This window comes from Ptychodera flava, chromosome 4, assembly GCF_041260155.1.
Source record: "Ptychodera flava strain L36383 chromosome 4, AS_Pfla_20210202, whole genome shotgun sequence".
NCBI lineage: Eukaryota > Metazoa > Hemichordata > Enteropneusta > Ptychoderidae > Ptychodera > Ptychodera flava.
The window spans coordinates 37,086,537-37,099,545 of NC_091931.1; the positions used below are offsets into that span (position 1 = coordinate 37,086,537).

Consider the following 13,009-nt stretch of genomic DNA (forward strand, 5'->3'; position numbering starts at 1 on the left):
TGTCAACTGGTGTCATGTCAAACGGTGCTAACTTATTTCAGTTTGTTTCATTTTTGATGATGGACGCACAACGTTTACAAACTTTAATATTAGTGTCACCGGATCTATAATGGGCTGTGTTGTAATTCTCCACCAAACACGCTGCCCCACGTGCTTTTATGCAAATAGTGTTACCTTTAAAAAGGTTGAATGCGCCTCGGGGACAGATGTTAGGACTCTTAAATTTTTCCAATACTATTATGTCTACCTCTTTTGGGACTCTTATTACATGTCTTGAAGCAAGAAGAGTTTAAGGTCTTAGTTTGGTGAAAATTGAATTTTTTTTCCCCCCCCCCCCAGAGTGTCTATTTTTTCCCATAGCGTTAACACGGGGATGGTGGCCATTTTGAATTGCAAATATCGGTAAATGTTAGGTAATTTGCTTCTCTGGTACCAAACTTTGCAGGTGACCCCTGATTTTTATTCTTGACATTGTAAGAGAATGATCGACAGTTTCATAGGGGAAAGTTAGTTTAAGTTTAAGTCTTTCACTCTCGGGGCGTTTACTACCTTAACGATATCTCAAGCCAGCAAGTTGAATGTCTGAATCACGAAGTGAGGCGAAGATTTCTCAGATGTACCGGGAGGCAAAACCGGAACACCTTGAAACTTGGATATTCAACCGATAAAAAGAAGTACATATGCTTATTCTTGCAGGTTAACGATAATCTCAAGTTGCAACATGTATTTTGAAAACTATCCGATGGACAGACAAGTGTGCTCGCTCGTATTCGGAAGCAGTAAGTATACCCTCATGTAGACGTCATTTTAGGCCAAAAAAAAAAAATTGTGCTGTTCCGATACCACGGTTTTCACAAATAGGGTAGGTTAGGTAGGCAATGATTTTTATTTTTAAATAAGCTTATGCATTTTTCAAGGGTTCAGGGCGATCAAACGCTGGCCACAACATTTCCAGAAAAACGTGTCATACATATACAAGGAAAAAAAAACTATAAAAGACATCCTCGTTCATGCAAAAATCAAATGCCAAGTAACGAACGCGTGATTTCACGGCTTATTTCTTTCTCTTTTTTACTTCTGTGTTTACGTAGCTCTAAAAAGTTTAGGGTTGGCAGGTAAAAAGTAGGGTAGGTCGGGTTATCGGAACAGCACATGTTTTTTGTTCGGCCTTAGCAATGCTATCGACAAAATGTTTTTTATATTCAAAAATGTGAGTTTATTGACTGCTGGCATTTGTGCAAATGAGTTTAAAAACACGAACACATAAAAAAGACAAGATAATGCAAATTGAAATGTGCTCAGAAGGGATTTACGCCAGTATTTTAAAAAGCTGTTAGCGTTTTGTGGCATCAGTAAATTTTGGTAATAAATGTAGCATATGTTACCCTGGTAATGGACACTTAGGAAACATTAAAGCGGGACCAAAGCGGTCTGAGCGTTGCCAGAATTCGCACGCCCGCGCTTAACATTAAATAACCGTGAAATATTTAGTCGGCAAAAATGGCAAAAGGGGTAGCTAAATGATGAGCCATACCGCGTTCAGGTTCTGTCATTTGAACACATCTGCTTTACCACTCCCGCATTGTTGCTATGGGTGATGTGCCACAGGAGTGGGCGGTTATTGCCTTAGCCAGAGCCTAACTGTCTTTGTTGGACTATACCCCGCTATTATCTGACCAGCAAGGGCAATTTCCTTGACACTGTTAGCTGCTTTTGAATAAGAGTATAGGTGCACTGCATGCAGGATAGTTTGAAAGCTGTAGCAGAAGCATCAAGAATACCATCAGTCGGTCAAGATTATCGTAAGAGGTACGGCCAAGGAGCATGTGCTATTTTGTGTTGTTGAAATTTGAAAGTACTGTAATACTGATTCATTGTTTGAGAATTAAGGGATCTTTATCATAGTTCCCCCATTAACAAGTAAATACCAAACTAAATATTGATCCAAAAGACACTGGTCTGTAAGCAGTATTTTAAACAGAGATGTACTGCTTATAATATGATACGGATATCTTGGAAGCAAAAATAGTTGGTTGAGATATGATAATAACATTGAGAGGTGAACTAACAGTGCTATTATATTCACGATCTGCTACAGTTGGGATCTGTTCTCGTTGCCCAGAACATGAATTAATTTTCTATAATGTAAATACTCGATGACTTTTTTAGATGGAGGTCATTGATGTAAATTAAAGATTTATCTGCTGACCAACGAAGTTGAACAAAACGAGGTAAACAATGTTAATGAAATTGTATCCATTTTTTCAAAAGAGCGCGTAAAAATGTTTCGTCCTGCGATGTCGTCTGCATCGAATATAATGAACATGTCGCAGCTGGGCAGAAGGACAATCGACTATATTTATTCATATTTCGGGGCCGATATAATACATAAACTTAATTAAAGCATTTGTTTGGTTGTAGAAAATTACTTGTTACACGTTTGACGTAAGAGTTTCAATACACTATTGTTTTTACATCAATAAATCATGCCATCGACGGGTTGACCACTCGGTTTTGACCAGCAGTTAACTCCATCTGCACACTCGCTATCGCTGGTGCTTATACGTTAAAAATGATGAAGTATATTCATCATTTTGTGTGTGTCTGTGTGTGTGTTTTGCTTATACATAAATGATCATTACTACGAACAACAAAATTGTGCTCAACGTTGAGGTATTTTTCACTTAAAAACATGTTTGTGTGGCTGTGCGACAAACTACACGATGATCAGTACTTGCGACCTCAGTATTTTTCTTGTGTCAACAATGGCACTGAGATACCGTGTGTGCACTATATAGCCTTCTGAGACTTTATGTAGTTTGTCCAGGTAGTAGTGTACGTTCACTTACTCAAGAACGGCTACACGAGCAGCGAAGACGTTGTCTAGACTGTCAACAGCACTGTCTATTTCCCTTGAGTTTTAAAAAAATACGTGTGAAGTGAATTTTCTCAGCTTTATCAAGAAGTGTGTACTGCAAGACACAATCGTTTGCACGTATTAATGGCAAGGACAAGTCCCCGGGGACGCCACTAGTCAGCTTTGGATTCAGATTCGTTTCATCCCATCATCACTCCATACATACGCCTGTTTCGATCTGCATACAGTGTGCCCCCTAAGTGCTTGGTTCCAGATGGTAAGCCAAATAAAACACCCGCAAACGATCAAAAAAAGGGGCAGAAATAAACAATGAAACTAGTGAACGGCGTTGCTGTCGGAATGGTAACAGACAGACGCTGAGAACGGCTTGAGCGGATATTACCTCTTCTACTCAGACAACCGTTGAGTAAATTTAAAAATCCTTTGTATAACGGTAGTCGAGTGTTAGCTGGAGTTAATGTAACGGTAAACATAGAAGACGGCTGAATCAAAACTCATCCCGTACGCCAAGTGTGAGGGTCTCATAACTCTCGAGTGCTTGCAAATATTAGCGCTCTCCTACACCAGATAAACGGCTGTGCCATGTTCCATCGGTATTACGCTGCTCTTTGAATCGACATCCTCCCTAGTGAACGATCGCTTTACGGTTATGTCACCAGCAGCTGTTAAGTAAACAAAGAAACAAACAAAACATCGAAAAATCGTACTGTCAGTTTTATCGCAGCCATGAGCGAAACTCTTGCTGATTTCAAGGGCACTTCTCGGCTGTGCTTCACCCACGGCTCTATTAATGAATAATTTTATCAGAAGTTCTGATACATTCAACATTTTAAAATTCTGTTTACAAATGTTTTTCCCCTATATTCATATGTATTTTCCAATATTTTTGTTTTTTTTGAAAAAACATCATATACATCTGTCACAAAAACATGTCGAGGTGCCTACTATGTGCGTGTAATGATCATAGTTCCGGTTGACAACAGAATTTTAGTCCGGACTAAAATTCATCTACCTCGCTTCTACCTCCATTGTCATAGCAACATCTCACAATGCCTTGTATTTGCAAGGCTAATGTTTTTTCAGGCTTCAGTTTGAAGAATATGAAAATGAACTATTAATAATACATTAAACAAAATGAGAAGACTATTATCAAAATTTAAAGCCGTCATCTATTTAAACTGTGACTTGGAGAAAAATGTTTATTTTTTACGATTAAATAAATATCAATTTCGAGTATCGGTCCTATCTATGGGCCTGACAGTGTGTAAACCTCTTTATGAGAACAACCAAACATTCAATGTTTAACTTATTCCGTTACATTTTCTTCAACACTTTAAATTTCAATAATACATGCATTTACTAGACAATTTTAAAGAGGCTGCATTTGTAAAGCGTACTCGGCTGCGAAAACCCAAACGTATTATTGCGTGATATATAATTTTCGGAAGTGGCTTATGTTACACTCCTCACTCAAAAACTGAATTTCAAAGTACAAGACGGCGCCAGTACAAGATTTTAGCAGGGCAATTTTTAAACTATACGCGTACGAAGGCGAAACGGCTAAACCGTCTGCTCCCATCCTCTTCAGACAGTTGGAAAAACAGAACGGCACCAGTGCGCATGCGTCGGCTGTGATGGTTCATGCGTGGTGACATCTATGAAGTGAAGCAAAAACTTACTTTATCTCAGACCAGATGTAAATTTACAGCCATACGGCGAGTGTGATTGATTGGATCTTGTAATGCTGTGCTCGTCAACCGATCGCAATTCATTATCGGCTAAACGAGCAGTAATGCAATCTATAGGAACCAGTTGACAACATATATTATTTTGATATTTGACACCACACTATGCGCGTGGAGATCAATTTACGTAATTACAGTTTAGCCTCTCTTTGTCTTGAATTTTAATTCTAGTTAATGTCAGTACACATTAGGTAAGTGTTACGTCGTGTCCCGGGCATTATACTTGAGCAATTTAACAGGTCGCCCAGACTATCGGCATTCAGGCTCAGTGAGGTGTTGCTAATTAAGTCTCTTCACTGTAAAATTGAGGAACCGCTTTACAAATTCGTAATTGACCGTTTTGACCATATTTTTGGAAGGGTTTGTTGATATGATAAAATGTTAATGAAGTGAATAACGAGATCCCCCCCTTCGGGGAGAAATCTCTCGCTAGTTGACCGTCGTGCCCGAGGATTGGGGCAATTCAGAGGAGCCAAGATAGAAAACAATTAGCTAGGTCTTTTCTTCGAAACCAGTACATGCAAGAGTGATTTTCAACGTTGGTTCGAGAAAACCGTAATTGATCATATTCAACCCGCTGGGCAGATGTTCATCTGGTCAAAACCAACTACTCACCGACGGGTTGTAAAAACTCGGTAACCGAAATGTGATTATCGGGAGCAGTGTGATGTTTTATCGAGGCAGCATCTTACTGTGGTACGTTGATACTAAAATCGATTGTGTTGTGACCTTTGACTGCACGAATATCCATATCGGTAACGCCCACGCAGACCTCCGTGGATTATGACCGGTCTACGTCGACGGGTCAAACAGTCGCCGCATTTGGAATTGCTGAAGATTTCGTCTCAGAAGAAGGAATCACGTGCCGAGTCGAATCACATTGTCCATACATTATTTGCTTGGCAAAACGCAAGCAGCTCGTAGCTATAGGCTGTACAATATAACTGTACTTTGCCGTAATTTGATTACGCTGTGTCTCTTTCATTTATGTTCATTTCTCAGAAATCGACAACATGGTATTGTAGTGGAGATGTGACTGTAATTTTAAATATCATATTTTCCGTGCCCGGTGGAGTAATGGTTTTCTAGAATGCGTGCACATACAAACCCACACACAAAGTCATCAAAACACTCCGTTGCAGCTCCTATCGAAAAAATATTCCCGAGGTTTATACGTACACATAGACGCTACAAGCATCGATATCTCGATTTCTTTCTCATTTGTACTTATTAAGATTCTAACTCAAACGTTTTGGTTTCATCTTACATGTCGGACCACATTTAATTTAGCGCTAATGATTTTTTGAGTTTGCGAGGCTTCTCGTGCACTGTTCGTTCACTTGGTCGGCTGCTGTCCCAATCAAACTTACATTATTAACCTTCGAATAAAATAAGGTCACGTCATTTCATTGAAGGGCACGCCGAGTAATTAATATGGAGTGATAGACTATTCCTAGCTTGAGGGTATATCCAATAAAAATTGCGGTTTTTTTCCTTGCAGTTATGCGAGTTAATTAGCACGACAAAAAGAAGGCTGTCGTTTTCAAGGCCCAGGAAAAATAATTATTTTGTGTCATTCACTATAGTCGATGAGCCCTGAAACTAAACTATATATCCTACTAGTTAAAGGCATTACACCAGACCGCAACCTCAGACGGTTAGTAAACCTCTGAAGAGGGAACTTAAACATTTTGTTTATGGAAAGATTCCCCAAAGACGATTCCCCATCGCCATTATAATCGCACTTAAAAACATCAGACGGACTGCTTCCACATATATCCTCGGGTAAAGTGCGAACTCTTAGCAGAATTAAAATCAATTTAAAATGATAAAAACAGGATTACTATATCAGGCATCGGAAAGGGGCACTAGCCCCGTACGGTATACGGGGAAGTGTAGGCGGTCCTCGTTCGACACCACTATCTGGTTGAGCGGCATATGAGCCACTCTGATTGAAGCAATGCTGTGGATCTTGCGCTGTAAAAGGATTACTGAAAGGGCGAAGGAGGTCCAGAAATACATATTTCTCTCTAACGCGGCAAGCCTGGTGAGGCGATATGACAACCCATGACTCTAAATCAAAGCGAAAACAGCCCCATAAGAACCGAATATTCCGCGAGCTCCTTATAAGGAAGAGCGACTTTCAGGATGCTCCCGGAAAGTTGTAAAAAATGATTTACATTTGAATTAAGGCGTTCTTTACCATCAATGTAGCAAATTTTATGAAGTCTATACTATATTACAATTACCGAGGACGCACGTTGTTGTCGTGTAAGTGGACCATTGAAATAACACACTAATGGCGGTCATTTCAAATTTAAAATATTTTTTTAATTATCGAAGCAACTCGAGTGCTCACATTGTTATATTATCCAGAGAGAGAGAGAGAGAGAGAGAGTATTGGATTAGGTAGGGTGGCATAAAGTTGTGACGATCGAGTTGTTTTGTCGTCACTATTCTGTGTATATTTGCCTAATTTCTATGTGCAGTGAATGCTGTGTACTCTAAATACCAGACATTTGTGCTTGGTGCATTATTTTAAGCCAAGCATTAACACTTGTCTTCAATTATATGTGTTTGGTGTATCTTTCCTGGCAAACACATTGCAAGGAATATATTAACTGTATATGAATAATTTATATTGGATATTTCATGATTGACAAAAAGATTCTTTACCTGAATCTTCTTTTCGAACACTTATAATAGTAATGCGAGTGATGCTCACAACAAATGCTAAGACACTACAAATTTGAATCCAAAAATAACTTCGATTGATGAGCTTTTTCGCGGATAGATCATACGATCATCAGACCCTTTACATAAAAAGTACTGAGTCAATTCGAAGATTCTCTTTTTCAAATTCACCACATTTTAACTTACCTGATTTTGTTACGCAAACATTCTATCTCATTGGGGCTGTAGCATTCTGTTTCATGGGGACAGGAATGCTGGTGGCTCAGCTACCGAGATTTGCTTTCGACAATTTCTAGTTTCAACTTGACTTTAATGAAAACACGTGATCCAATCAATGATTTCCAGGAGAAGATAACGAAACGTGTTACCGAGGATACAGTTGTAAGATCATTTAGTTGTTCCATCTGACCAAGGATTCAATCATGGACCAGAAATTAAAGTGGGATTGTAACATTGATGTGATTCTACGAAAAAAAAAGGAGTCAGCAATTATATTGGCACTTTTAAGGGACCGTTAATCCTTGAAAATTAAGTACAAAGTAATGTACAAGTCTTCGCGCCACAACTTAAAGTCCATATTAAACGTGTCAAAACAATTTTGCCCGTTAATTTCCCTGACTGAAAGTGTCTAACAGCCATTTCTTTCTATTCTTTAAATCTTGTCAGTCAAAAAAATGGCATTAGGCAATAATTGAAACAAATGAAACCGAGGGAGAGATCTGACGTCTTGGTTTTACAACCAACTGTGTTCTCGTAAAAGCCTTTTGCAATTTCATCATTAAAGAATTATATTCCATTTACCGATTTTGATTGTCCGATTTTGGAATGAATGAAGTCATATTATTACATTTTATAACATTATTAATGCTCATGAAGCACAATGAAAGAGTTAAGTAAAACTCGGTTTTTCAGTTTCATGTGTAGTGTTTTTTAGTAATTCCTGCATATGGGATATCCCGTCCTGCACTGCTGCAGACTATGGTAAAGTATGACAATTCACAGTCCATCATGGCATTAAAGGGGAAGTTCACCAAGGATGATTTTTACATTTGTGCTAGCTCTGTTGTCACTTACCCCGGAAAAGCTATTTTCGCCATTTATAACTCGCACGATTTTTTACAAAAACTGATAGAAATAGTACAGGAAGTTGCCCATGTAATTTGAATCATGGGAAAAAGCACCAAGCTTTGAGCTTGCATAATGTGATATGGAAGGGACCATCTTCCCATGGGAAGTTGCCCATGTAATTTGAATCATGGGAAAAAGCACCAAGCTTTGAGCTTGCATAATGTGATATGGAAGGGACCATCTTCCCATGGGTATGGCATTGTCCACTCACCCATGCTTAAACCAGGCTGTGCGTATTTACATAACTTTTTATTATTGTGAGTATCCTTGCATAAACGATGATTCACTTATAACAAACTGTCCACTGTCAGATTTTGTGTTGCTGTGTTACTGTGAGTGGACAATGTGGGGCCATGATGCAAGCTCCAGGCTTAGAGCTTTTTCCCCCATGATTCAAATTACATAGACAACTTCCTGTATTATTTTTATCGTTTTTTTTTTGTAAAAAATCGCGCGAGTTATAAATAGTGAAAATAGTTTTTCCTTGGTAAATGACCACAGAGCTACCACATATGTAAAAATCATCCTTGGTGAACTTCCCCTTTAATTCAGAGTCTGAACCATATTTGAAGGAGAAACGCATACATTCATGGACGGTTTGTTCCAAACAAACAAAGAAAAACTATAAACAGACAAACAAACAAGCAATATACCAGGAACAAAACAAGGCTAACAATGATAAAGCACTGCGATAGTATGACATGCGGGACTCTCGCTAGACTGCGAACGAGTCTCCAATGGCATAAGCAGTATCCGATACAGAGACTGAAGACATTGCTATTTATAGACGTTTGACTCGACATTTCGTGAACGCGATTCCATAAAAAGCAACTGATGAACATTGGAGCCCTGAATTAGAACCATTGTACAAACAAATATACGAGACTTTTAAAATAGACCACATATTATCGTCTGTGTTTGCGTTTCTGGCGTCTCTTTTCTCATCTATTTGCAAGGCCAGGACGGTAAAAGGTGGTGCTCCCGGCACATTTTAACTCTCATGAGGGGACTTAAATCGAGATGCATTTAAATTAACAAAAGGCGGCTCTAGCATTTTAGCTGAAAAGATAATGTAAAAAGTATTTTCCAGGTTGATAATTATATCGTGTGCATTTACGCCTCGTGTACCAAACAGATCAAATGTACTGAACAAAACCATGATCTTCCATGTCAATGACTCCCGCAAAAACTAACATTACAGTGCCATACGCCACGGCCAATAAAATATGTTTTTTTTTTAAATTTTATAAACTTGGCCCCAATATATGTCCAATCAGAACATGGTAAGCAAAACAATTAAGAAAGTTTTTACAGGCATGATCTCAAAGGTAGGTAGGTTGTTGGATTCGCTCTGGCTTGCTACTTACGGTACAGCTCGTAAAAAACAAAGCTTGACAATACAGCGGTTGTTAGTGACAGTCACAGACGAAGAGAGTTGGGAATCATCACGATTTCTTCGCTCTCCGTTGTGATTTATTTTCCCGAAAATGGCATCGAGATCATGGAAACATCCCATAACGATAAAAATCCGGGTGATAAAAAGTGGAAATTACATCCCAGCAGATAATCAGTGGCTTCATCTCAAATCCTGAAGAAAGCGGAAATACTAATAATCATTTGCCAAATGACCATGTTCGATTAGTGATTAATATTCACCAAAGCGGGCCCTTATCCAGCGCTTCCAATAATTAAGCCTGTACACGGTTTGATATGCAGGCATGAAAAATAAATTTAAAAAAAAAAAAGAAATAGCGGTGTCGTTTCCCTTAGCAACCGTTTTCACTCAAGAATGAGATAATCGCCTTTACTGAATGACGTCAGCATTTTTCAAAGACCTGATATGGGTTAAGAATGGCTGGGGGATTTCACCCCACTCCTAATTACGTTTCTTTTTCTGATGTCATCTTTGCTGCTTTTTTGCCAGTGTGGTACATTGTATAATGTCCACTGCACGGCCAATGACGTAATGTCTCGATTCCTCAATTCTTCCTTTATCAAGCTGGGCCTCAAGTCAAGACAGTATGGACATGTCCTGGTTTCAGCATTGCAAAGACAGAAATAAATTGCTTGAGAAAATCGTATGACTTATCATATCTCTTTTGTCTCAGAGCCCACGGCATAGCTTTACCAAAGGTTCTTTAATTTTATTTTGGGAATGTACCTGGCAAACTATCTACCGTAAAAAAGAACACTTATTTGATTTTAGACACCGCAAATTTTATTAGATACAGTGTGAAATGTATACATGTACCATGCAGAATGCTGGATTGTGTAAAACAACGGTTGCCATGGTGACATAAAAATATCCGATATTAAAGACCGATTTCATCCCACTGAGAGTCTGTTTGGAATTTCAACGACGTGAAGCATCGATACACAACCGGGTGAGTTATACTTCGTGGGTGTTTTTTTTCGCAAGGAGGCCTCTACAGTGAAGGATAGCATTCGTAGCACGCCGGTGGTTTTCCTCGTCAACTCTGAACAATTTTGTTTTGCTTCTGAATTTCAAGATTTCATTTCGTAAAGGCAATATATCACCCCGCCGTTGCATCGGCGTAAAAAAAATAACATTAATATTTCAACGATGGTGGGTGTCGAATTACCGCTATCTTTGGAGACGTGCTTTTTATTCACTGGTTGCGCATCAATCAGGCGAGGCATATGAAAGCACAGAGCCGCCCGGCTGACGGAACTGCCATCAGAAATACAGTTGGGAGAGTGATGGTCGCTATTTGAGAGGATCCTCGTATAGGCTGTGTGGTCCCCTGTATTAGGCTAAATCAATTGGAAATTGAGAAGTCTTTGAAAATTGTCCATTCAAATAAATATCTCTGCGCAATGACGAGTTGCATGGCCGTGTTCTTTTATTTTTGATCATCTTTAATAATTTAAATGCATAGGAGATTAGCGGATGAATCCAGGGTTATCATGACACAACTATAAGGCGCCACTTTACGACAGTAATTATCCAGGTCTTGTGTAACGTCCATCGATGTACTCTCATTTTCCATCGATCAAAATTTTGCTCAACTGTCACTGGCAAATATCGAGGAAAATTTGTATTTGGTTTCGGGTTCAAGTACCAATTATATTTGACAGTACAACAACTTAACAGAAAGGATTTTCCCTAAAAGTTGGATGGGTAGTACCTGGCAAATATCGAATATAATGTTTCACCGAAAGACACGCGGTTGTTGTATTTGAGACCCGAACCAACGAAGCATGTTTGATGATACGGGGCTTAGGGTAATATTTGGAGAAGAAAACACTTCTAATATTTCTACGTGACGACGATTTTGGACAACTTCTCTTCATTAAAGTGAAAAATCGACAGTTTCTTTCAGAAATAAGGGGCAATCATTGTGCTAATTTCAAAAGTGTTTTTCTTTACTTCCCGTGATTAATCGCCTGGTATTGATCGCCGTGGTTTCAATCAGCGGCCTTCACACATTTAAGCGCTCAGCGGATTATACAGGTACCACATCAAGGTTGTTTTTCCAGCCCTGGAGAGTGGATATGCCCTGCAAGCGTGTTCGGTAACCTACTTCCTGAGGAAATAACGGGCTATGCTCTTTTTTATTGCCGGTTGTTATGGACTTCAATCTCCAGAATAGAAGTGGTGTTTAAATTTGGCGTAGAGTCACGCATGTCACTGGGTTTTAGAGTCCAGCCATTTGTTAAATAAATCTAGAAGCAACACTCGTGCAGCAGAGGCGTTCGACCTCTTTTTTTTGCAATGAAATTAAAAAGTGGTTTCATATTACAAGACGAGAAATTGTACTGGGAGATACTGGTGTCTGATTTATCGCTTTTACGTGACTAACCGGTCCCTTCGAGGACAGTAAATTATCTGAGATATTTTTCACTTTTAATCGCCAAATCTACACGTTCTCTGAAAGAAGATCTTGTAAAGCCCTTGTTGATACAATAAATTTTGTTGATATTTTGGATCAATGTTTTGACAGGACGTGTAGTAGGGGGCTTCCGTTCTGGCGTTTCTTGGTCGGCGCCGTACTCGGTTCTTCGTGGCAATGATTTTAGGGGACGCGTCTTTCGGACTCTTCCATCCCCAGCTTCTTTAGGTTGGTTCTCCCGCCTTTTTTATAAAGAATAAAGGTAGTATCAAAGTCTGTCGATGGAATATTTGACATATAGATGTACATGTGAGGTTGTTTCGGTTTATTACTTAGAACGATTTGTGGTAATTCGTGATAACTCGTAAATTTGTGAGATCTTGCTTGCTATTCTGTCTCCAGCACTTCGCTGGCCCCAAATAATTTTAGCGGCAAATTCGGACGCACATGCGCATTCTCTAGACTCAGTATGAAAAAAAGAGGACAAATCATAAATCCTGTTCTCGTTAAATTCACTTTAATTTAAGGGTACATGCAGTTTGGCGCACCAGCCCAATTTACAGATGGCAAAACAGTAATGGTCCCTATAGATATCAATGAACCGCCGTACGTGTAAAATTAGATATATATTAAAGTATTTTTTCGCGGATTGATTTATTTTGGCTGCAGTTATGGGAAAATTTCACAGTGTTCACTTGATTGAGAAATGT

The 13,009-nt window shown here is 39.0% G+C and overlaps 1 protein-coding gene across 2 annotated transcripts in view; it reads left to right on the forward strand.

The window, feature by feature from the left end:
• Positions 1-13,009, forward strand: part of LOC139131647 (gamma-aminobutyric acid receptor subunit alpha-6-like) — a 56,875-nt gene that overhangs the window by 31,293 nt on the left and 12,573 nt on the right. For both annotated transcript variants that reach the window (XM_070697800.1, XM_070697801.1), the window contains exon 6: positions 697-779. In XM_070697800.1, coding sequence (XP_070553901.1) covers positions 697-779 — 83 coding nt within the window. The remainder of the gene's footprint in view (positions 1-696; positions 780-13,009) is intronic.